The sequence below is a fragment of the Zeugodacus cucurbitae genome, chromosome 2 (assembly GCF_028554725.1).
Source record: "Zeugodacus cucurbitae isolate PBARC_wt_2022May chromosome 2, idZeuCucr1.2, whole genome shotgun sequence".
NCBI lineage: Eukaryota > Metazoa > Arthropoda > Insecta > Diptera > Tephritidae > Zeugodacus > Zeugodacus cucurbitae.
The window spans coordinates 25,290,769-25,316,214 of NC_071667.1; the positions used below are offsets into that span (position 1 = coordinate 25,290,769).

Below are 25,446 nucleotides of genomic sequence, written 5' to 3' on the forward strand. Positions count from 1 at the left end.
TTTTGGTAAAATACAACACAAAGTCACGTTGGCTCCTCTGCTCGGTCTGCGAAACATATATTATACGTTCTTTGTGCATAATTAACATACTTTATTATTTTACATACATATTTATATGTGTTATATATATATTTGATTTATACATATATGTATTTATTTCAAAGAACAATTATTAGCCTCTAACACAAATCAAGCATCCGCTCAAAACATAAATTATATATATTTTTGCAATGCATATAAAATATCTACCGATTTATTATTCTTATTGGTGGTAATTACTTAATTATTGTTTTATTATCAAACATTTTATTCATTTTCAGTTTATTTGCAATTAAAAGTTCTTATAATTAACCAGTCAAATTTTAATAATGTTTTCTTCCTTTATTTTCATGTTACCCGCTCTGCTTGCTTGCTTGTTGTTGTTGATTTGCACTTTTTGTTGTTGTAATACTTAATCATTGCTGCATACCACGCATTCAAAACCAAAACAATGCGTACTTATGTGTTGACGGACCGAATAAAATATTCACCGGCAATAATTAATGCAACAACAAATGTATAAAACAAAAAAAACGCCGATATCGACTACAACAACAATAAATTACAACAACCGCTATCACCACTGCTGCAAACTAATACTAAACAAAATTAACAAAAACACCAAATTAAAAACGTTTCTTGCACGTAAACGTTTTGTTGTTGTTTTTTGCACATACCATTTCTGTACTGCAACATTAATGCGTTCAAATATCAACGAAAAAAAAAAAAACAAAATGAAAATAACACTACTGCCAAACGTTCACCCACTAACAACCAATATGCACCTACCAAATTGTCAACACCATTATTTGCCTGTTTGTCTCCTTCGTGGAAACGAAACAAATCATTGGCATAAAAATACCAAACGTCGTATTTGACCAATATAAATGTTGACTACTGGCGGCGGCATTTTTTTGCTATTAATCTACGATTTTTGTTTAATAACCCGCGTTGTTCTGCTTGAACGTACATAAAAATGTGCCATAAAACTGTGCATGTATGTAGGCCACGCAAAAAGAGGAGACTTTCGAGAGTCAAATCAGACTTTTGGATCATCAGTTGAGAGAGGTATTAAAGCGTTTTATTGTATAATTAAAATACCAGTCATTGGTAAGCTTTTTATTGCCAGATGACTGGCCATTAAACACAGTATTATTCCATATCCTTTTTAAGTAGTTTCTAAATGGTAAATGGTTATTAATATTTCTCCCAAATTTGTGAGTGTAACAAACTGTGTTTATCGGTATGATATTACTCAGGCAGCATTTTTAGTATATTACCAAAGTCAAAGAGTTGCATTGAATAAATATGTTTCGAATAGATGTTTAGATATTTTATATGGGGTGATATAAAATTAAAAAATTTAGGAAATCCAATCTTAAAGTATAGTCAACCAATTTTTTCATTCTAACGTATGTATAAAAAAATTAATAAAAATACAGACTTAAAAAAAAATCTAAAAATAAGTTAAATCTGTCATTATTAATAATATATTAATTACTACTACAAATTCGTAAAATGGTAGATTTTACGTTATTCACCACACTTCCGTGTCATCGCTTCATTCAAGTAAATATGTTCCTTAAAAAAACTACTATTACGTTTCACAACATACTCCATGATTTGTATTTATAAAATTTCCTTGTACACACCAATAATGCTACTTTAATTCACGTTTATTAGTTGTTATTATCATTATGCGCCCCAATGCAGTAAATATTTTATGCAATCAAAAAAGTATACAGCGTTATGTAAAAAATATCGAATTGCACAAATTGTTATTCTCAATTTTAATTAATGTACATAAAGATTCTAGGAGCAAAATATAAATCCAATGTAAATTCTTGTAATATTAATATGTATAACCTCAGCTTATTTTTTTTTTTTTTTTTTTTATTTTGCTAATACACATACATAATATTTATTTACATAATACCGTTTTTAGTTAATTTGCCATTAAAGTAATTTTTAGAGTAGAGTAGTAAAAGAGAAGTGTAACAGTAAATAGATAACGAATCGATATGTACCCAAACAACAACAGCGTTCACCACACAACAGAAAAATATATCATGGCAAGTAATTATTACAATTAAATAATAAACAAATCTACAAACGATTTAGGAGAAACTCAAGAGCAGCTAAAAAAAGGCATGCCACAAAACAAAGTAAACATTTGGCAGTGATAGCTTAACTATTATTTCTTAATTTTCACACCACCCCAAAACTCACCACCAAAAACAATTTTTTTAACATTATTATTTTCCTTTTTTTTATACAAAATTATTAATTCGTTCAGTCTAATTTAAATGTAATGTACACTTGCATAAAATTGAAAACAACTTTTTGTGCATTGATTGCCAATGGCTGCGAAATATTGCGAAAGAAGGTAAAAATTACAAAAAAGAATAAAAACAACAAATATTTCTAACATCACTGTTTGTAGCGGCGCTGAGCTTCTTTGAGGCATTACACGTCACAGTGTTGTGCAAAATATTTGTGTGCCGCCTTTATTATAATTTCCATTAAAAAACTATTGTTTGTATGATGTTTCCACTTTGTGTATTATTACTCAGTATTAGCAGTATTTACATTAATAATGACTTGGTTCCACCTTTACATTTGTGGTTTTAATTTTTAATAAATTGTATAAGTTTTGCATTTTACTATAATTTCTGCTCCGTTACTTTTAATTGAAGCTAAAAAATGAAAATTAAACATTTTCAAATTTACAAATTCATGCACAAATTTCAATTATTGGCATAGAGTTTGAAAGAAATTATTTCGGTAGATATTTTATTTATTTGTGCCAACAGATAAAAGGAAAATATTATAATATTAAATAATAGTGATATATTTTTCTTTTGTGTTTGCGTGCAACGCCGTTACATCGTTACGTTGTTGTTTGCTGCGTTCCTACGTCGTTCATGTTTAGGCTCGTGAAGCGCAAAAAGAAAGCGAAAAGGAGATTTTTCAAATGAAAATTAATTTAGAAACTGTAAGTTGTACATGCCCCGGTGTAGCTATTGTAGCGATTTTGGTCTCATAAACCAATACGCAAGCAGTTTATTTCCATTGTAGTTGCTGCTGCTGGCGAAAACAAAAACAAAAAATGTAGCAACTGTAGTTAGCAATTTAAACTAAAAACATATAGTCAAAAGCTGACAACTGTGTAGTCTAAAACAAAATCAATTGGACATCGTATAAGGCTATTAAAAGCTTTAAAGTTGGTACTATCCGTTTGTATTTGCCCCACATATAAATATGCCAAATTAATTTATAAATCAGTTTTATTTTTGTATTGACACCTTTGTAAGTAGTGTTACACGCATATGTATTATCATAATATGTAGAATAACAAATAAACATATAACGGTGAAGTATTACTGATCGTATATTTTGTTTACAAATAACAATATACATGTATTTATTAACAAGTATTAACAATTAAATAATATTTTTGTATAATTAAACGCAGTATCACATATCCTATGATTTTTTAGCCAATATGTATCCAAAATGTAGTCAATTGTAACCAAAAAACATATATAAAAAGACGAGTATATTGCGCAGAAAACAATTTTGATAAAACATATTAACGCTGGTTTTGGTAGTATTTGTGAAGCTTTTATTCCCTGAAGTAAAGTGACAACGCAAAAATGAAGCAGTGACAAGATTATTATAAATTTTTTTTACAAAAATAATACAATACTTAATGTTTAAATTAAATAATTATTGGAAAGTAATATCTCAAAATTAAATATTTTGTTGGAATTTACACTAGTTGCATATTAAATTATTTAAAATAACTTAAAAAAAATCCGTCACTGCACATTTTAACGTTTTCGTCATTTTAGCTGTGTCCATTTTTTATTGACTTTCAAAATAAATTTTCGAACAATATTTCTTTACATTTTCAACTTATTTAAACAAAAACTAATCGAATTTTATTTATATCTTCCTCACAATACAAATATTTCTCCTCGTGAATTATATTGAACACTCGCTAACTTAGGCTGAAGCCCGTGCTGAATTCGCCGAACGTTCCGTTCAAAAATTGCAGAAGGAAGTCGACAGGCTCGAAGGTATGTCAATTAAAGACTTTTTACGTTTAACTTTACGTATTTAAAATATACAAATTATGAAAGCAGAACTATTTATATTTATAATAGTAGTAGTAGTGATGTTAGCTTAAAGTTCAACAATAAATTATTATTATTTCATTATAGTAAAAATATATATGTATATTATTGCATAAATATCGTAATCCTTTTAAAGTTCATAGTAATTATTCAAATTTATATTTGATATTTAGCCGTTAGTATGGTAGCTCATGATACAGTTAGCAGCATTTGCTCATTATCTGTCATCCTTTTGTTAGTGTTTTCCAATGTTAAGGCCCTACATTTTTGTATTCAAATTTTTTTCTATAAAACAATATTTTTTTTTTTAGTTTATTAGTTTTTTCGCATAAATTTAATATTACTACACATTTTGTTAATTACGATTTGCAAAAATGTCGATTTATCACGTATTTATTTTAAAGTATTTTTAGAAAGCTGTATTTTGTTAAAATTATATATATTGTTTATTTATATGTATTTTTATTCACATGTATATGTTTTATATAGTATTACATTTGATTTGTTACACTTTTTGTTTATGATTTGAACACAAGTTTGTATATTTTATTTGAGATGAGCAACTGCGTTTTGTGAAATCGATAACTTGTGTTGCTCATCTTTTTCCGATTTTATTTTCGATTTATTAAAATTTGATTTTTTTCATTTTATGTGCTTTCCCGCTCGCTCGACTACCTGCTCCGCCTACTGCCTGATGTTTGAATTATGAAAATATGCTACTAAAACTAAATTATGCTCTTGTTTAAAAACATAATTAATTATTTGTTATTATTGTTATATTTTTAATTATTTTCGTATAATTAATGTTGTTAATTGTTATATTATTGCTTATAATACCTCGCTTATCATTTGCGCATTTAATTTGATATATAATGTTTAATGTAAATTTGTTGCAAATAATTCGTATGTTAAACAAATATAAACACACCGGTTTGAAATCGGTTCAGATGATCTGGTGAACGAACGCAATAAGAACAAACTGCTGCAGGAAGAAATGGAAGCCACTCTGCATGATATTCAAAATATGTGAATATCATAAGCTACAACTACGCCACTGCCACTCCCACTCGCTCTCCATTGTGGCCTCCTACTGAACATGTATACATGCAAACATACTTACATACATATATACATACTGTTTTAACTATGATTACAATGAAACAGCTGCATAAAATAACCACAGCAACAACAACAACAACTATTATAATAAACATCTGCAAACTCGATATAGTTCATTAAAGTATGCAAGATAACATATATACATACACACATATATAGTGCCTTGTGGTTGCCGTATGCGGTGGCTAAAGGTGCCTCCTAATATCGAGCCAGCGGAGTGGGCATCCTTCCATAATATTAAAGTAATTAAATAATTATAATTATTTAAAATGAAAAGAAAAAACAAGGTTTTGTTGCAAAAACGAATAGTTCAGCGATACATAAACAAACTAGAGCAGCAACAGCAATATTAAAATATTAAAAAAAGCAGTAGAGAAAATAACGCAAATATTTTTATTATAATTTTTTTTTTTGTTTTGGTCGCGTTTGGAAGCAGAAACAATGATTCCTCTAATTTCCATTTACAAAGTTTGTATGCAATATAAATATTTCTTGCTAACGCACAAAGAAAGTTGAAATTTTTATGACAAGTAATTATTGTATAAACTCAATTAAGAAGATTAATAATTATATTTAAGTTTGAGTCTAAATTGTATTATTGCATTTCGTACATTCCAATTATTGTGTGAAAAAATTCCATTTTACGTATACAAAATTTTATTTTTAACTTTTCCGCTTCAAAAGAGTGCTAAAAATTTAACGAAACTAGTTTAGTTGATAACAGTAAACGAGAAATGTTAAAATTCGTCCGCATAAAAATCATTGCAAAGTATTTTTTTTTATAATATTTTTTTGACTTTAATTTATTAATTGTTTTGGCAATATTTTATTTGTGTTTTTACAAAATACTTTAATTTAGCAGTTTGACATTTAATTTGTAAATTTTATATTATTTTTAAATCGCCATTATGCGTCTGTTGCTAAGAAATAATAATTTAAAGATTTCAAATATAAAATATATACTACATACATAAAATATTATAACAAATGCATTATTTGTTGTACGCGATGACATTAATTTATAATTTTATTTTAATTTAAACATTTTATTTTATTTTTATCTTTGTGCGCTCGTATGTATTTTTCTGTTTAATGTTTAAAGAAAGACAAACAACTACTTCTATGTATTAATAATTATTTACTTGATTATTTTAAAGTAAAATACATTTGCTAAAAAGACAAAAAACGAAATTGCCTATAATTTTAAATGTAATATTGCTAACATTTAAGTATTTCCCCACTGCCCCACCACTCTTTCCTATTATATCCTTTGCAATCTACATGCTACGGCCCACATATAGACAACAAATTAGAAGAACCATATAAATAGTGAAAAATTATGAAGAAACACACGCAAAATGTTAACTTTGCTGTTGTTAAATGTTATATTTTATCAAAAAAAAAAAAACTCAAGATATAGACTGCAGTATATGAAAAGTTATCCAATTACGAAAAATGCTACTGTGCATGCAATTTATTTAAATGAGATCAATTAAACTACGAAGGCAATTATTATTTATATATTTCCCATTAAATACATTTACATATGAATCAGCTGCAATTTGCACAAATAAAGTATTTTCCCAAAAATAAAAAAGCATTTTAAATGAGCATTCCGTACGTGTAACTTATTAGCATTTAAGATCTCTCAGATGAATGTATATTAAACGTATTGTGTTACTGTTGCCCCACCCGAGTCATCCAGAGTCGTCTACGCATTTACATGTTTACAGTTACGTTGCGTACATCAACACTTTTACCGCACAAGTTCGAAATATATCTGCTGCTAGGGTTATTATAATGATTTATTTTAAATTTCCTTTTATTTTTTATTTTATTCATCTTGCCACACGAACGCCGTTCTGTTTACTTTACTGCTAATCGTTAACTTAACCACAACAAAACAAAATCCGTACAACCAAAACCAATCTACCAACCAACCCAACAACCATTCCAACGCACAAACGTTCAATTAACCTAAAAACGTCTTTGCACTACGTCTACTGCCTACGTAGATGAGATGATCATAGAGAAGGAGCATTACGCAATGATAGGCGACAGTCTCGATGTGGCATTCGTTGATTTGATGGGCATGGAACCATTCTACACTGATCGCAATCCCAAACCGCCAACACCCAAAATACCCACACCAACGCCAGAGGAAATCGCTGCTGCCGAGGAAGCGGCTGCTGCAGCTGAAGCTGCCGCCAAAGCTGCGGCTGAAGCGGCCGAGCGTGGTGAGACGGTTGAAGGAGCTGCTGAAGGCGCACCGGCAGCTGGCGAGGGTGCGGCCGCGCCCGCTGAAGTGGTTCCAGAACCAGTGAAGGAACCCACACCGCCGCCACCACCACCACCACCATTCGAATATGCCATCGATTTGCCACCAGAGGGCGCTGAGGTGCCATACGTTAAGAACTTCGACCCTAATGCAATTCCACCACCAGTAGAGGAAGTACCAGTGGAAGGCGCCCCAGCAGCTGAAGGTGCTCCGCCTGCGGAGGGTGCACCAGCTCCACCTGTGGAAGGTGCACCAGTGCCACCTGCAGAGGGTGCACCACCAGCCGAACCTGCGCCAGTACCAGCTGCTGAGGGAGCTCCACCACCGGCAGCTGAGGGTGCGCCGGCACCAACAGCAGAAGCTCCGGCCGCTGAAGCACCAGCAGCAGCACCTGCGGAAGCACCAGCTGCACCACCTGCGGAAGCAGCACCAGCTCCCCCAGCTGATGCTCCGCCAGCATAATGGACATAACAGCATACTGCATCTAAATGACCGATAAATGAACTTTGATCAAATAGAATACTGTGATTCCCTGAGATTTTCCATAATAAAAAAATACCAACAATTTAATTACAATTTACAAGTGAAATACAATATCGGATCTGCAACATGCTCGACGATTTGTGATATGCTGCCTGAATTGAGCTCCTGCTCTTGTGTGTCTTAACATCTCGTCCCTTCTTTTGCTTGACTAATAAAACGATTTCCACTAACCAACCAGCCAAAAATGTTCCACCTTACAATTACAAGACAGTTTTCGCAAATTGTTCACGCCCTCATCAATATTTAATTGGCTTTACTTTAAGTTTTGCTCTTTTATTTGTTGATTTCTAATTTAATTGCACATTATATTTTCAATCTTTTCACTGCTCGCATGTTCTTGCTACTATCTTCTCGCATTTTCGCACATCAAATGATCATGCTATCGCTAATTACCAAACCAAAAAAAAAACAAAAAAATACAATGAAACAAAAAACATTCTGAACGCGTGCATCGATTTCGGAAAATAACAAGATGATATAATTGTTGAAAAGGAGCGTTATTGTCTCATCGGCGACAGCCTTGACTTGGCCTTTATGGATCTGATACCGGGACTTGAACCATTCTGGACACCACGTAATCCCAAACCGCCAACACCTAAAGTGCCAACGCCGACTCCTGAGGAAATTGCTGCGGCGGAGGCTGCTAAAGCTGAGGCAGAAGCCGCTGCGGCTGCGGCTGCAGAAGCAGAAGCAGCGGCAGCTGAAGCTGGAGCTGGAGCCAACGCACCCGAAGGTGAAGAGGGTGCAGCGAGAAGAGTTTCTAAGGTGCCTTCCACGGAAGGTGTACCAGCTGAGGCTGAACCGGTTAAAGAACCTACACCACCACCGCCACCACCACCACCGTTTGAGTACTCCATCGATTTGCCACCAGAAGGTGCTGAAGTGCCATTCGTTAAGAATTATGAACCACCACCACCTGGCGCAGAACCAACAGAGGGCGAATCAGCTCCTCCCGCCGAGAGTGCCGCACCAGCGGAAGGTGCTCCAGCAGCACCAGAAGGTGGTGCCCCCGCTGCGGAGAGTGCGCCAGCTGCACCTGCAGAAGGAGCTCCTCCACCAGCTGAAGGTGCACCAGCAGAAGCGGTTGTCGCACCACCAGCAGATGCTGCCGCTCCTGCACCGGCTGCCGAAGCCGCTGCGGCGCCAGCTGCTGAGGGTGCGCCACCCGCGGAAGCTGCACCCGCTGCGGAGGCGGCACCCGCTGCAGAAGCTGCACCGGCGCCAGCAACGGATGCTGCACCAGCTGCTCAAGCGGCACCAGAACCAGCAGCCACCGCCTAATTTTTAATCACTAAAACTTAAGTCCAAACTAATCCATAAGCACCTGGAGTGCAGGGGGCGAACCTCTTCTTTGGGCGTGACAGTGGCATAGGCGATAAACACAGCCGCTACAAAAAAGCTGCCAGTTTTAGTTGTTTGCATGAACGCGTTTAGTTTAGAGGATCCATAATTAATTACATACATACAATTTTTTGAATACCTACTTAATTAAATTAAAGCTATGCATTTCTTATGTTTTTCCTTAATTATTAATAATAAAAAATCTAAAAAAAATTATACGCTATTTAAAAACAAACATTTGATGTTAGGTACTGTTTTGCTATGAACGGAGTGTTTATGTTTTTTCCTTTTTTCATATTTAATGCTAACAACAACTTGCCAAGCTTGATTCAATTATATTTTTGTTTCGAGAAAACGCTTTTAAAATAATATAACAGTAAACACCGCAAAGTGTCGCGGCTGCCGTACTAACAACTCAACATGCCGCTATGCCAATATGCCAATGAATGAATGCAGCTGCTTTTGAACATTGCGCCGTCTAATGAAGCAAGAAAGGTAAACTTTATTTTCATTTTAATTTGATTTGTGTACATTTATTTCTTTCTTGTTTATTATTTATGTTTTTTTTATTTGTATTTATATAACTTTAAAAATATTGTTTTATTATTATATTGAATAAATTTGTGATATTTGTGCAAAGGGCACAAAATTGGAACAAATGTTTTAGAAACATTTTTCAAAGAATTCATGTTCTTCGATATATTTTTTATATTTTTATCTGTATGTATTCTGTCTTATTTAAGTTAATTTATTGTTTAAAACATATATGTCGTTTAATTATTAATATTTATGCTATTATTTAAATGTATCATTAATTTATTTATGTTTTTCTGTGTACAATTTTATTTTACTTAAATTTTAATTTATTCTATTTACAATTCTTTTTTAACCCACTCAACTTCATTAGACGACCTTGTCTTGGAGAAGGAACGTTACAAGGATATTGGAGACGATCTCGATACCGCCTTCGTCGAGCTCATCCTCAAGGAACAATAAACGCCTTACAACATTTAATACCACGACGAAACCCCAAACAACAACTACCAGAAGCAGTTGTCTTCAACGAAAAACATTCAAAATCTCTTTCCTTGTGTGTTTATAAAATAAATATTTATTTTTGTTGATGCAGCGCCGACGTCGTGTGTCAATATTTGTCGCGTCGCTTGCCACATAACGTTGATTTGTATTTCGTATTTTAGACACTTTTCAATTGTAGTTGTTGCCTATGGCTAGTTGTAAAGCACACAGTTGATGTTAACCAAGAAACCAAAACTATTAAATTGTGTATTTGTATTTATTTAGTTTTATTATTTGCATATTTTTCATTTCACTATACCACTAGAAATTCGTATATACATTTATGTAACACCTATGCACGCTCTTTGTAAAAAAGAAGTTTGAAAATAAATAAGCAATAAATATTGATTTCACGAGCATATAAATGTTAAAAAGAAATGTATTTTATTTTCATATTTACGAATTATGATTTAGCTGATAATTTGACGCATGGTAAACTATGGTAGCTGCAACGTCAACAATTCATTATCCTTTAACACATTCACATTCATCACTAACCAAGTATTCTCTATCTCTTACATGCCTTCCTCTGCAACATAAAATCAAAACAAAATAGCCGAAGTCAGCAAAGGACTGGAAAAGTACAAAACCATTGCACAAGAGTTGGAATATGCCGAACTGAACAATTACTAAACATTTTGAGTAATGTTGTTGCAAATAATTTAAAATTGGTGTTCTCTCGGTATAAAAAAATAATACATATACTATACACCCAGTGAAGTGCAAGTTGTAACAACGATCCTCAAGCATAATATAAGAACAACAAAAATAAGAAAGACATTCCAACTTTAAATACACATTCTATATTACAAAAGAAACACCAAACAAAACAAAAACATTGAAATACAAATTAATTTAACGTATAAACTGCCTTCTTGCTAATTAAGTAGAAAAACCATGCATTGGTATCAAACGATTTTTTATAATAAAACAATTTATGCAAATTTATTTTAAGCATATGTGTAAAATATAGCCTTCATATTAAACAAATTGATAAAATTTCCCCCCAATTAGTTTTCGCGGACATCACACATCGTTGCTTGTATGTGTGTGTGTGCCACAGAGTGTTAATAAATCATACGATTTATTAAAGAAACAGAAAACTTCAATGAAACTCAATAATTACACACATATATTTTTCTATTGTACTTTTAAGCTTAACTACATTACAACATATTAATTCCATACAAATAAAAAATATAAAAAACAACGTGTAATATTGTTCTACTAGGAGCTGCCTAGCAATTTTAATTCAAGTGTATTTTTTCTAAACAGAAATCAAATAAAATATATTACTTAATAATACAAAAGCAGCGATGTCAAATACACACAGTTAAGCAAAATAAAATTCATGACACACATACATACATAAATAAATATGTATGTAAGCGTTGCGCTTTTCTAAATTGCATAAATAAAGCGAAAACTATAAAAATAATTATGTATTAATGAAAAACAAAAATACAAAGTGTGGAAATGATGTTTTAATAAGGCATAATATATTTGAAAATATACATGTATTTATAAAAAAATGTTTGATTAACGAAAACGAAATAAAATCGTCGAATAGTTTTCGCAACGCATTTGATGAATCCGAATTGTTTTCTTTAAGCAATACTACCTAACAGGTTGTAAATTTGAGGTAGACAAATGAACGGATTTTATACGACCATATATATATACTGTCAATGTCGGCATTCCTGAAAAATATTTGGGCGCTGTTTTCTATTGATCATTATTTCCGTCGGGAAAAATTGAGGATCCGGAAGCAGATATTCAATATTATTTTAAGAATCCTTTGACTAGTGAAGCATATATTGAGATTCATAAAGTATTAACTACATAACCTATAGGAAGGAGTAACACACTTTGGCAGGCACGAGGGAGTTATTATGACAAAATAAATCAAATTGAACGCAATTAAATTTCAAAAAGTATTTTTTTTTTGTTTAAACACCAATTTTTGGCACTTCGATTAACATATTTCGTACTTCCGACCCCAAATGGTTCCACAAAATTCAGGGAATTAAGAAAATATAAAATTTATTTAGAAATTTTTGAATAAAAATACATGGATTATAACATATTTATTAGATTAAGATAAATCTGTCAAAATAATTGTTTTTAAATCTTAACTGTTTAGTATCAACGTATAACTGTATAACTGTTTAGTAAGCGATTATATTGAAACCAATAATTATGTGCAATCTCAAATGATTTTCTTTTGTAATTGGATTGGATCTATCATTAAAACAATAAACAAACTAATTTAAAAATCTACGTTGTAAAACTACTGCACGCTGTAATTTAATTCATTTCTTGTTATTGATTTTTCCCATAATCTTCTTCTTTGTACGTTTTGTGAAAATTTTCCCCTTCTTTTTTATTTATTGGAGAAAGCCATACATATATCCAAATCGGTCACGCGATTCCCGCAATACAATCAGTTCTCGATTTTTATCTGTAAACCAATCGAAATGTTTTGATATAATGAGTAAAACTAGAGTGATTTGGAATCAACTCTAGTGAGTTATCTCCCTCGGGAATTTATAATGGATCCATTGAGAGCTTTTATTCAATTGTCTTGTACATTCCTAATGTTTTCACTTCCAATCGAAATCAAATGGCAATGTAATGGTAATTATTGAAACAAAAAAATGTTGATCAGGTACGTTTTAGAAAGGGAATGATGTATTATAGAAGGTTCTACACAGTTTTCACTAAATTAAACTGAGTATCAATGCCTATGAATTCCTTCGAACCGAATACCATCAAAAATTGCCGTGCGACGACTTTGACTAAACAACTTTTATGAGATATAAAAACGTGTATTCTAAAAAAATAGAACTCAGGCATCGAAAATTAGGCGTGTCTTGTATTGAGTTTCTAGGTCTTCAATAACTACATCCTCTAAACCTATTTGAAATTTTCGTGTTTCCATTAGCCTTACTTTGACCCTGTGCATTTCAAAAAGGCTTTTCTATTTCTGTTTTTTTTATTTTTTGAGAAATGTTTATAGAAAGTTGTTTACAAAAAATACAAATTGCTTTCATGGAATAACGTTCTGGTCAGTGTTATTCGCCAGAAGCCAAATATATACCAATAAACTTGTGGGTGCGTGCGTGGGCGTTAGGGCCATAAAAACAATACAAATTACTAAAGATGTGTATTTATTTGTAAGCACCCCTGGTGTTTGTAATTCGTATTGATTGTTGGTTTTATTATTTACTTCATCAGCTGAATAGCTCCCGTAGGAACCTAAATTTTTAATTCATCATTTCTAAATCAAATACAGTTTTTTACATAGGACAACCCCGATCTGAAAGAGTCTAAGCATATACATTATTCGATTTAACGGTAATGGTCAACGTCAAATAATAAAAGGTCAAAGGTCATAAAAATCATTCTGCGGTTTGGCTAAATACCTGTTGTTTTCTTCATTTTTGGGATAATATTGTGATAAATATGTGATGATGGACGACGTATCTCTCTTTTGTCTGTTTTCGAAAACTTCAGCTCCCATTTTTAGCATATACAGTTAGTTTTCTCGTCTTTTTGTAATTTGTCGTCTTTTTGTAAGAGCATTTTTGATATCTGTCAATATTTCAATCTATTTGGGCACACATTATAAAGTACCAAGTCTCATTCTTATAAATTAGTTAATATAGCTCATTTTCTCAACGGGTACATACGTAATCATAAAATATATAATATTTGTTATGTATCAAAACCTATCAAATTTCCGCCTAGACCAGCTGAGGTTTTCATAGAAAATTGAATTAACAAAGAATTTGTACTAAATTACTTCATAAAATAAGGAAATCGAAAATTTCATAAATGCAATTATTGCAGAAGCTTTCAAATGCAAACAAACGAAAGGTAGCTGCAGATTAAAAATACATTTAAAAAATGCAAAAATATTTTTAAATAGCACGATTTAATATATTAACGATTAAAAATATTTCTTCTACTAATGGACGAGTTCGTGACAATGTATGTATATGATCGTTTTCATAAGTTTATATGCAAATGAACAGGAAAATACTATATAAAACATTTAATTCTGCCAGCAGCGACCACTTTGTGTTTCAAAATAAAACAAAATAAATGCGTAAATATAAATATATGTATACATAGGTATACTTTCAAGCAGACAAACGTACAGAGCTGGGTATACATACATTTCAAATAGCAAGTAGCAAAATACCGAAAGCTTTGAACGCTGGCCAACAAATACGAAATATTTGTAAATGTTACGAGTAATTCGGCTATTTTTATAAACGAAATGGCAAAACATACGAGGCAACCGAAGGAAATATACAATAATATACGCTGAGAGTGAAGAAAATGCGAAATGGCAAGTAAAATTTAATGAAATATACAAAAGAAAGCAATGTATTAAAGAAAATTAAAATATATATACTGGCATACTATCTACATATTTGTGAATTTATATATTTTCCAAAAAAAATTATAAAACATAGCAAATTCTGCTATTTTTTTGTACATTGTGTTGCTGTAATGATCACTAAAAAGGTCAGTTGGATTTTTTAGACCCAAAACTTCAAAAATAGGTGAACAATATAAAATTGTTTGCAGTGGGACATTGTAACCAGCTTGTTTTGATTCACTTGCTGAGATCGAAAAAGAAAAATACAAAATATTTGGTACCATTCTTATGACAGTTGCAAATATGATAGAACACTCATTTAATTTCTAAACGATGCCTTCCCTTATTTCATTTATATCGTCACGAACCAATGACTTTTTCCTTTTTATATTATTTTTATTTTTATTTTCTATTAATCCAAATGAACTAACAAACAAATAAGGTAACAGTCTCTGTCATAATCTATATTATATTCTTGGGAAGTTAATAACACTGCTAATTAGATTGCCTCCGAAATTCGTCATAAATCGTTTCAGAAATGCAGTTATTATTCTGTTAATAGCAATAGGAAACACCGATATAGACGAATTATCACAGTCCATATACATCTATGGATTTAACTAGGTTACAAATTAATCTTCAATTATCCATAGCAACAACAATAAACTACTACTCTACTTAATTCTTTACTTCATACCATTGATTTTGGTATTTGCGAATTTTCAAAATGTTCATAGGACTCCATACATAATGAGGATGTTCTATAATCCATAGTAATGTATTTAACTATGCAATAATATAGTATATAATGATTACAATTATAGATTTTGTTTTTGTAATTGTTTAATTTTTTTTTTTTTAATAAACTGTGCGAGTTCTGCTATAGTGACCACCCTTCCTTCTAATTATGAAACCCATATATCTTCGAAACGGTTCTATGATTTGAATTTTTGATTAATTACTGTTATATTAATTAATATTTTAACGAGTGTATTGTTATAACGGCACTTGACCCACTTTCAAGAAAAACAATCGAACTTTTCATAACTTTTCCAACAAATTTGATTCGAACTGCCCCCAATGAACAATACATATCATAGATTTTATGCTTTTAGTTTTGGTATAAATACATACATACATATATGTACATATTCACACATATATGTATACACAAATCCAACATATTTTAGATATATATTTTTCTTTTGCAGCTACTTCTTATAGAAACTGGCAGCATATTAATGGACTGAGTGACTTCTGCTTGTATGGAAAATTCACTGTGGCAATTTTCATTTTCTTCCAAGCATACAGAGACATCTCTCGAGTATCTATATACATATATATGTACAAATAATACATACAGATATGTATATGTATACGACTTTATTACAATCGCTGCATGTTTTTGTGTCTAATGGAGAAGATCACACACATACATATATGTATACACAGTTGAGATCCTAAAGAGTTAATGGCGTAGCAGACACCGTGTGAGGCCACACAATGGACCCGATCATATACTAAGTATCATATGTACGTACAGGTCGGGAAATATTTTTGTAAATATATAAGTCGATATGTGTATATATAATCAAATGGGTATATGTATGTATATGTGTATTGCATTCTACATACAGGTGTCTATGCGTGCGCAGTCATACAAGTATTTCCGATTTGGCAGGGAAATTTTTCGATTGCATGAGAGAGGAAATTTTCAAAATGTAAGAAGAAGATTTTTGAAATTTTTTCTTTATTTTGCATACTATAAAAGCGAGAGCGCATACCGTACCAAGTTAGAGCTATCAGAGAGAGCGTTATATTTCTTCATTTCGAAATTCTATTTTAAAGGGTATTCAGAAAAGTAGGGAAATTTTGAAATTTTTCAAAATGAGTTGGTATTTTGTGCGGTACACGCGAATACATTTAAGACTATAATACATACACATGAGTATATGCGTATGTGTGTATGCGTGTATACTTGTATAAATGTGGATTCTTCATTTATTGTCTTAATATGTGTGTGTTCTCGTTCGGTTCAGCCTTATAGCCGCCCAGTTGGTGAACGTTTGGGGGCTTTCTGTTTTGGGAAAGTTCGTCTTGCATCAGTGTTCTCGGGGTTTTGACAGCGTATAGTGTGTTTGGAACGCTAAGGTTGGTTAGTGGTGCTGCGAGCGCTTTAAGGATTTATTAAAAAAATTTATACATATATTAACAAAAGCGCAGCAGTTGAGAAAAATATTAAATAATTAATTTATGCAAAATAGTTTGATTGAAAAAATAGAAAATTTTATTAAAAAACTGAAAATATTCAAAACTGCGGAAATAACAGTGGTACCTCTAGCATTTAGTGTTGCAAATTATATTAGTGACTGCAATCATTATTTTTTGGCTCAATGCTAAGAAAATTTCAAACTGAAAAGTTGTAAGCGTGTGTTTGTGTATGTGCTCCTGAAGAAATGAAAATTATGAAGTGCAAAATTATTTTTATACATAAGTATAGCAGCTGAGCACTTGTCGTGACAATCTATAATTAATTTGAGTTTATTTCAGCCGAAATAATGTTATCTGCTTACATATATATCTGCAGAATTTCCGAAAGTTATGCAGTACTTTATAGACATTAAAAAAAAATATTATGCAACGCGCCTCAGTTGCGTGAAATTTCAGTTTTTCATAGCAGAAATATACGCATTTTATTTGGTTGCTGTTGAAAATTCGCTTAAAAGGAATTTTGTAACCGAATAGCTTGGCCTATGCACTACCAACATGCATATATTGAAACATATACATGTAGAAGTATTCATTTAGTTGTAGTAAATTTATAAAATTTTATTTCATGCACACATATATACATACATATATACATGTATATGTATTTTGAAAAGTTGCTATAAAAGTTTGAAAATTGGTATTTTCAAAGGTTTCTGCACACACACACATTTACACACACAAGCACAGAAGCACACTCATGCAATAAAAATACCGTTAAAAGCGAGAAAAGTTGCCAAAAAACACACACACATAGCCAAACAGTAGCCTACATGTTTATACACACACATACATTTAGGCGCTTAGGCATTTCTGCGTGGGCTAAAGTGATATAGCCGAAACACCTGCATACCGTTATTTTTTGACATTTTTTCATAATATACATATATATTATAGCTATATTTTGTATTCGAATTGTCAAAAACATTTATTTTTAAGCACAAGCAACACTCATACACTGACTACACTCAGCCATATTGCCACCTACATAAAAAATATATGTATCTTTGCTACAACAAATCTTATCTGCGCATAGCATTACAGAGAGGAGAGAGAGCGCGCTGCTGCTATGCTCTTCCGACAAAATATTAAGTTGGCACATAATCAGCGCGTTAAGCTTTCGCAGCTTTCTCACGCCGTTGAGACGGTACTTATCCTTGAGTCTGTCGGCCGTTCGTTTGTCACGTCACCTTTCGTTGTTTCACGATTGAACGTATGCAATTTCTTCGTGCTTTTTCACGCCCACAAAGTATTTCAAAATTTTATTTTAAATTCTTGTGCACACACATACGCATACACACATAATCAGGCCTTAAAAATAGACAGTCGAAAAATGAGATCACTGTTAGTGGTACATATCATGATCAGCAGGAAAATATTTTTTTTTAAATGTAATAAAACTCATATTAAATGTTTCTTGGCATTCATTAGAAGGAAGTCTATACAGAAAGCTTTGAGAAAGCACTTTTAAACTTAAACTTGACAAAGAAACCTTAGATCGCACAATTTGTTGAATTGGTTGAGGTCTTGAAAGAGATTTTAAAACACAAATGAGTTGTTTATTAGAAATATATAAAAACAGCTTAAATTTGTTTAAGTTTTTGAAACTTTTTAGTTTGTTATGGACAATTTATTCGTGTCTCAATATTTTTTACTTAAATCACTCGTTAGATTTCCAAACTTCAGATGACAAAATGTTACTTACTTATGTTAGACCCACATTTTAGCGAGATATCAAATAACTACCATAGCCTAAGTCGATTTGGGTCATTTTAAAATTATGCTACTGTGTTTTTGCTAAAAGCAATAGTTGGGAGCTTTTACAGTTATTAAAGCAAATTTAAATTGCGATTCACTTGATTAAACAATTGATTACTATTTTTTATTGAAAATTAATTTGACTATAAATATATTTGTATTATAATATTAATACATATATACATTTATATAATACATATATACACGATTCCTTTGAAATTTTGATAATTACGCACCGATCAAATTATCTACACATTACCACCCATGTAGCTCAGCCAAATACACATCTATATACAAGTACATATATAACACTGACGATCAAAACAACAACTGCACTAAAACAAAAACAAAAAAAAAATAGTTTTCCGAAAATATATTCGTGGCACGAATAATAGTATTAAAAAATTCACATTCTAGAATTTCAAGCGCATTCGCATAAACAAACAGCAGAGAAAGCTATAAAAAATGAAATTTTCCAAACGCCCACACGTTAATTACAACAACAAATTCACACATACCTATGGAAAGTCGATGGTCTTTCCATAAAAGTTTATTTTTAAAATTCAATTTGCTTGCTTGAGAGAAATTGCTCGGCAAAGCTTACGCCCGCTGAGCAATTCGATTGCCAGATAAATATAATGTGGGCGTTAGGGCGAGGTTAGAATATTCACGCTATAGATAGTGCATGCTTGCATAGTCTAACGGTATATATGTATATAATGTATAAACGTTTTTAAAAATAAATTAATAAATTTATGACAGATACACGCATACATATGTGCACTAAGCAGCTGCAAGGATTCTTAAATACTTATGAGCGTTGCCAATTTAATTTTAATGATGCATAAAGCTTATTAGAGTAGACCAAAAGCTGAAAAAATATACGTATATTGAAGAGTTTAGATACATTTTAGGGGTTTCTTCCTAATAAATGAGAACAATAATAAAGAAAAGGATTTTAATGATTTATTAAAAGATCTCATTCTCATGAATGGACAATCTTATCATTCAGTTTGGTATTAAAAACTGCTAAACTTGTCGCACCTTAAAATGGATATACTTTTTTCAATTCATTACGGTTTTGTATTTGCTCCAAAACATAACAACTATACATAGATAGAAGGCTGGGTGGCTTATAAAATTTTCAAAAAGCTTTAGGGGCTACCATTATAAAAAATATACTTTTTTTTCAATCTAACCGGAAAAGGCCATTAAACGTAGATCTTGCACTGTGGTACTGTGCAACTCTCTTCACTATATAATGACAGTTATCAATATATCAAAATAGTAAAAGCTCGAACGATCTAAACTCTACTTTAGGTGTTATAACAAGTATCTAAAACTTTGACAAATTAAGTCAAAATAAATAATAAAAATATATTTTTTTGATTCACGATTGTTTTTAACTAGAAGATCTCTTCTACCGAAAAACGCAAGAATTAATATATAGTCGTATTTATAATAAATTTCTAATCATTCCTTTTAGTAAAACAATAATAATATTATCAAATCCGGTGGTATTAATCAGCGTTTACTTTTTGTTTACTTGCAGTGTTATTCTTCATTTCTTATTTCCCTCCTCGTTAAGTAAAACAAAAACACAGTCACCATGGACGCCATCAAGAAGAAGATGCAAGCGATGAAGCTTGAGAAGGATAACGCCATGGATAAGGCCGATACCTGTGAATCTCAAGCTAAGGATGCCAATGCCCGCGCCGACAAATTGCAAGAAGAATTGCGCGATTTGGAGAAGAAATTGGTGCAAGTTGATGTTGATTTGGTCACATCCAAGGAACAATTGGAAAAGGCCAACCGTGAATTGGAAGAGAAGGAGAAACAATTGACCACCACCGAATCTGAGGTAGCCACTTTGAATCGTAAGGTGCAACAGATTGAAGAAGATTTGGAAAAATCTGAAGAACGCTCCACCAGCGCCCAACAGAAATTGCTGGAAGCCACACAAGCCGCTGACGAGAACAACCGGTTAGTTAATGCAATTCATCAAATGGTGACCAAGAATTATATTTTCTAATAAAAAAACATTTCTCGATTTCTATGCATTTAGTATGTGCAAAGTATTGGAGAACCGTTCACAACAGGATGAGGAACGTATGGATCAATTGACCAACCAATTGAAGGAAGCCCGTATGTTGGCTGAGGATGCTGATACCAAATCCGATGAAGTATCACGTAAGCTGGCCTTCGTTGAAGACGAGTTGGAAGTGGCTGAAGATCGTGTCAGGTCCGGTGAAGCCAAGATCATGGAACTTGAGGAAGAATTGAAGGTGATAACTTATACTAAATTAATTTTGAGGACAAATTTAAATTAATTCACGCGTAATATACATATGTATATATTAACAACTGCTTCTGCTTGGTGTAGGTCGTCGGTAACTCGTTGAAATCCTTGGAAGTGTCCGAGGAGAAGGCCAACCAACGCGTTGAGGAGTTCAAGCGTGAGATGAAGACTCTGTCCGTGAAATTGAAGGAAGCCGAACAGCGCGCCGAACACGCTGAGAAGCAAGTGAAGCGTCTGCAGAAGGAGGTCGACAGGCTAGAAGGTATGTTTTACTATGATTTATACCATATGCATATTTACTATATTTTTGAAATAAAGTAAAGGGTATTTTTTGAAAATGTTTTGAGCTTTTTTGTATACAAGAAATATTGAAGAGACTAACGAACTGCTTAGCTTCAACTATTAACTGACAAGTTTATTATTATTATTTTTTTGTAAAAAATGCTTAATATTGAAGCATACATTTTTGTATATAAGATTTTGTGAAAAGTTGGTTACACTATTTTGTATATATTGAACACCGTGCTGGTGTAGTGTTTCCAAAGATTATTTGAAAAAAAAAATGTATTTTTATTTCAATTATTCATATTTTTTTATAATTTGTTTTGAAAATTTCTTTTTTTGTTGTATTAATTATTATTATTTTTTTAATTAATACTTTAAACTGCCATTAATGCTTCGTATTTAATATGTGTAAAAAATTAAAATGCTTTTTGCAGACCGTCTCTTCCATGAGAAAGAAAAATACAAAGCAATCTGCGATGATTTGGATTCAACATTTGCCGAACTTACCGGATATTAAATATCAAATATCGCAAAATATATATTTTTCCTATATCATTCAGTTAAAAAACGACTACATTCAAATATACCAACAACTCCAATTGTAGTTTTCAAAATGTTGCCAAACCAAAAAGAAATCGCAATTTCCAACATTCAAAAATTATACTTTTCCCAGCATACACATACACAAATATTTGTGCCACTGAATATGGCGGCTTCTTACCTCCACCGTACAACTACACTGCGAAAAATATGCCCTTTCGCCCCATTTACCATGTTGTCCTTTGATCAAAAAATATTCTCTTTCACAAAACTGTCACTCTCCATCCACACTCCCGTACAGTACACTGTAAATACTCACCCCCGTCCACTTGACATTTATTTTTTTGGTAATGCCACGTTCGTCAGCTGCGCTTTTAAAATCCGCTAACCAACTACTGCTGAGTAATACTTAATTACTGTGTACATAACAACAGCAAAAATAAATGCGAGAGTGCCGTTCTAGTGATGCTCTATTCTGTAATATAATGTATAAAAGGTGATATGTTAAGATGAATGCATACTTTTTAATTGTTTATACTCGTATGTGATTTTTTATGTTGAGTTTTGTAGTGAATCGAGTACACATTGCTTGTAAATACTTATTCATTTTCGTTCTCTTATGCGTCGTTTCTACTGTGGCAAATTCAATGACGCGTATGTCAGTTAAATTGACTTTAGTGCAACGACAAAAATAGTTGAATTGACAACAAGTTCTCAATTTCAATTTCATTTGATTTGTGTTTTTTGTCATAATTAGCTGTAATTGTGAATTGACAACCGTTTTAAAATATTTGACTATGACTGTCATTGAATTTGACTGTCATTATACACCATATTTTGATGTACAGAATTACTATTGATTAGACATAAATTTACGTTTGTAAGTTCTTGAAAATTGCGAAATAATTCTTATGGAATGTTTGAGAGAATCTGATTGAATATTTTATATTTTTTGTTTGACTAGAATTGAAAAAAAATTAATAAATAAGTAAAAATAAATCTATAATTGAAAATTAAATTTTGCAATTAATCGTAATAATATATTTTTTTACTATATAAAAATTTGCCGTTAGTTAACGAACTGTCAAGATAAATTAATTATGTCACTTGATTTATTTGAAGTAATTTGCTTGAAATTAAGTAATTTCGTGTATAAAGTAAAAATACTATTATTGACTCTCCTAAGAATTGATCAGTAGGGACTGATTTATATTTTTTATCAAATACACAACAATTATATTTCTGTGTATAATAAAAACAAATAGTTATTATTTCAATCATGATTTAAACATTTTATACCAAATGTTCTCAATTTAATGTAAAATTGTATGATTTTGTTTAAAATTTCTTGTTTTTCCTCTACACATTTTTGCTTGCATTTATACTTTGTTGTATGTGTTTTACATCAATGCGCACTGTAATTATTTGTATTTGAGTAAAAAAAAAAAACAAATCACCTTAAATAATTGTTTATTAATAACAACTTCCTCTTCTCTCTATTTAGACGAATTGGGCGTCAACAAGGACAGATACAAGTCGCTCGCCGACGAGATGGACTCCACATTCGCCGAATTGGCTGGTTATTAAAGTGTTCAAATTGTGAAGACGACAATGCTTTTCTAAGGAAAAAGTTTGCTTGTAGTGTTTTCGCTTTTGGAGTCTCAAACATCCATGTGCAACAACAATCACAACAACAAATTGTAACACCTGTAAATTTAATATAATTGTATAAATGTTAAAAACACCAACAACATAATGAAGAAAAACTAAAATTTATAAAAAAAATTATTAACGACAACAACAGCAACAACAACACCTTTAATTGCTTTTTCATTTTTCTAGTAAACAAAAAAATGCAACAATGCAATACAAAAGTAAATGGAGCATACGCGCTTTAAATCATATTTTATTAAATAAATTAAACAAAAAAACAAAACACTTTTTACAAATTTTCTAATTTAATGAATATATAATATGCACCCACACACACACACACACACACAAACATATGAAGTGTCGTTTCGTGCAAATATTGTAAATTAAACGAACATTTTTTGTTAGAAAACCGCAAACAACAACAAAACCCAACAAATTAACTAACTTAGCACATTGTTTTAATACAAAATTTAGTTTCACACTTCGGTTCAATTAAAAGTTTACCTCTTTTGTTACTCACTTATTTACATAACAGTTAAAAAGCATATACATACTACTATGTAGAGAGGAGAGAATATTGTTCGAATTTTATCAGGAATATTACACTGGGAGAGCAAATGATAAATTTAATATTAAATATATTTAATAATAAAAAAAAACAAAAACAACAAAAAACATTTAAAACATACACAAAGAGTTGAAAATCTCTATTTTTGTAGGGTTTGTGTGTCACCATGTCAGCATAACATTATTTGTGGGAGAGGTTTAGTTTTTGTAACAAATTTAAAGGCGATCTGTATTTGCGGACTTTGTTTTCTTCATTTTACTCTGCCTCACTTTGGCAGTTTCTACTGTGAATTTTTTTATTATTTATTTTAAATTGCAATTAGTTCAAAAATATTTATAAAAGAAAAGCTAACAAGCAACATGAGTATGATATAAATGTTCAGATATTACAAAATTACAAAACTACTCTGAGAGTATTGACTAATTTAAAAGATCGTTGGGTTTTACGCGTTTGAGTCGTCTTGGTGGTCCATCTCTAGAAGTTAATATGGCTATTTCTTCTTTAAAATGCTTTAGCAACCTGGGTTTATGTGCTGCTGCAATTTTTAATATTTCTGAACTTAACTGAGTTTATGTTTAGATCATGTTCTATATCAGTACATCTACAGTACCAAGGCGCTTTGACAATTAGCCCTAGTATTTTGCTGAGTTGTGCACCGTAGCTCGATATCTGAAGCTCGATCGGTCTGAGTTCTTGTTTATAGATAAACTTATTTTCGAGGAATAACACTGATTTGATACCAATTAACAAATTAATATTCTTGAGTCGCATGTCTAGCTCTTTCCGTAACAAAAGTGGCTAAGAGAGTATTATAGTTTTGTTCTCATAACGGTTGGTTGTAAGTCATAAAACTTCTCTCTCTTCTTCGCAGTTCGGCGTCAGTTGGAGATTCCAAGTGTAACCAGGTCGCTCTCCACCTGGTCCCTCCAACGGAGTGGAGGCTTTCCCCTTCCTCGGCTTCCTTCGGCGGGTACTGCATCGAACACTTTCAGGGCTGGAGCGTTTTCGTCCATTCGGACAACATGACCTAGCCAGCGTAGCCGCTGTCTTTTTATTCGCTGGACTATGTCTATGTCGTCGAATAACACATACAGCTAACCGTTGTCAATGTTTAAGGGACCATAAATCTTCCGTAAAACCTTTCTC

The 25,446-nt window shown here is 31.8% G+C and overlaps 2 protein-coding genes across 25 annotated transcripts in view; both read left to right on the forward strand.

Moving 5' to 3' along the window:
- Positions 1 to 10,884, forward strand: part of Tm1_1 (tropomyosin-2) — a 41,783-nt gene extending 30,899 nt beyond the window's left edge. For 8 of the 23 annotated variants that reach the window (XM_029040882.2, XM_029040881.2, XM_054225251.1 and 5 more), the window contains 2 exons: positions 4,052 to 4,121; positions 8,591 to 10,436. In XM_029040882.2, coding sequence (XP_028896715.2) covers positions 4,052 to 4,121; positions 8,591 to 9,399 — 879 coding nt within the window. In that variant the 3' untranslated portion in view covers positions 9,400 to 10,436. Of the gene's footprint in view, positions 1 to 1,044; positions 1,108 to 4,051; positions 4,122 to 5,125; positions 5,400 to 7,312; positions 8,152 to 8,590 lie in introns of those variants that run through there. The other 15 variants (XM_011185774.3, XM_011185773.3, XM_011185756.3 and 12 more) reach the window with 7 other exon arrangements.
- Positions 10,885 to 16,919: 6,035 nt separating this feature from the next.
- Tm2_1 (tropomyosin-2) lies at positions 16,920 to 24,012 on the forward strand. 2 transcript variants are annotated; one of them, XR_851761.3, is made up of 6 exons: positions 16,920 to 17,077; positions 20,505 to 20,935; positions 21,018 to 21,237; positions 21,336 to 21,513; positions 21,971 to 22,572; positions 23,581 to 24,012. XR_851761.3 is itself a non-coding variant. In XM_011185747.3 (5 exons), exons 2-5 carry the CDS (start codon positions 20,562 to 20,564, stop codon positions 23,661 to 23,663), a joined length of 855 nt encoding a protein of 284 aa, XP_011184049.1. In that variant the 5' UTR covers positions 16,920 to 17,077; positions 20,505 to 20,561; the 3' UTR covers positions 23,664 to 24,012. The 2 variants fall into 2 exon arrangements, 1 of the variants encoding a protein (XP_011184049.1); XM_011185747.3 differs by lacking the exon at positions 21,971 to 22,572.
- Positions 24,013 to 25,446: the final 1,434 nt, after the last annotated feature.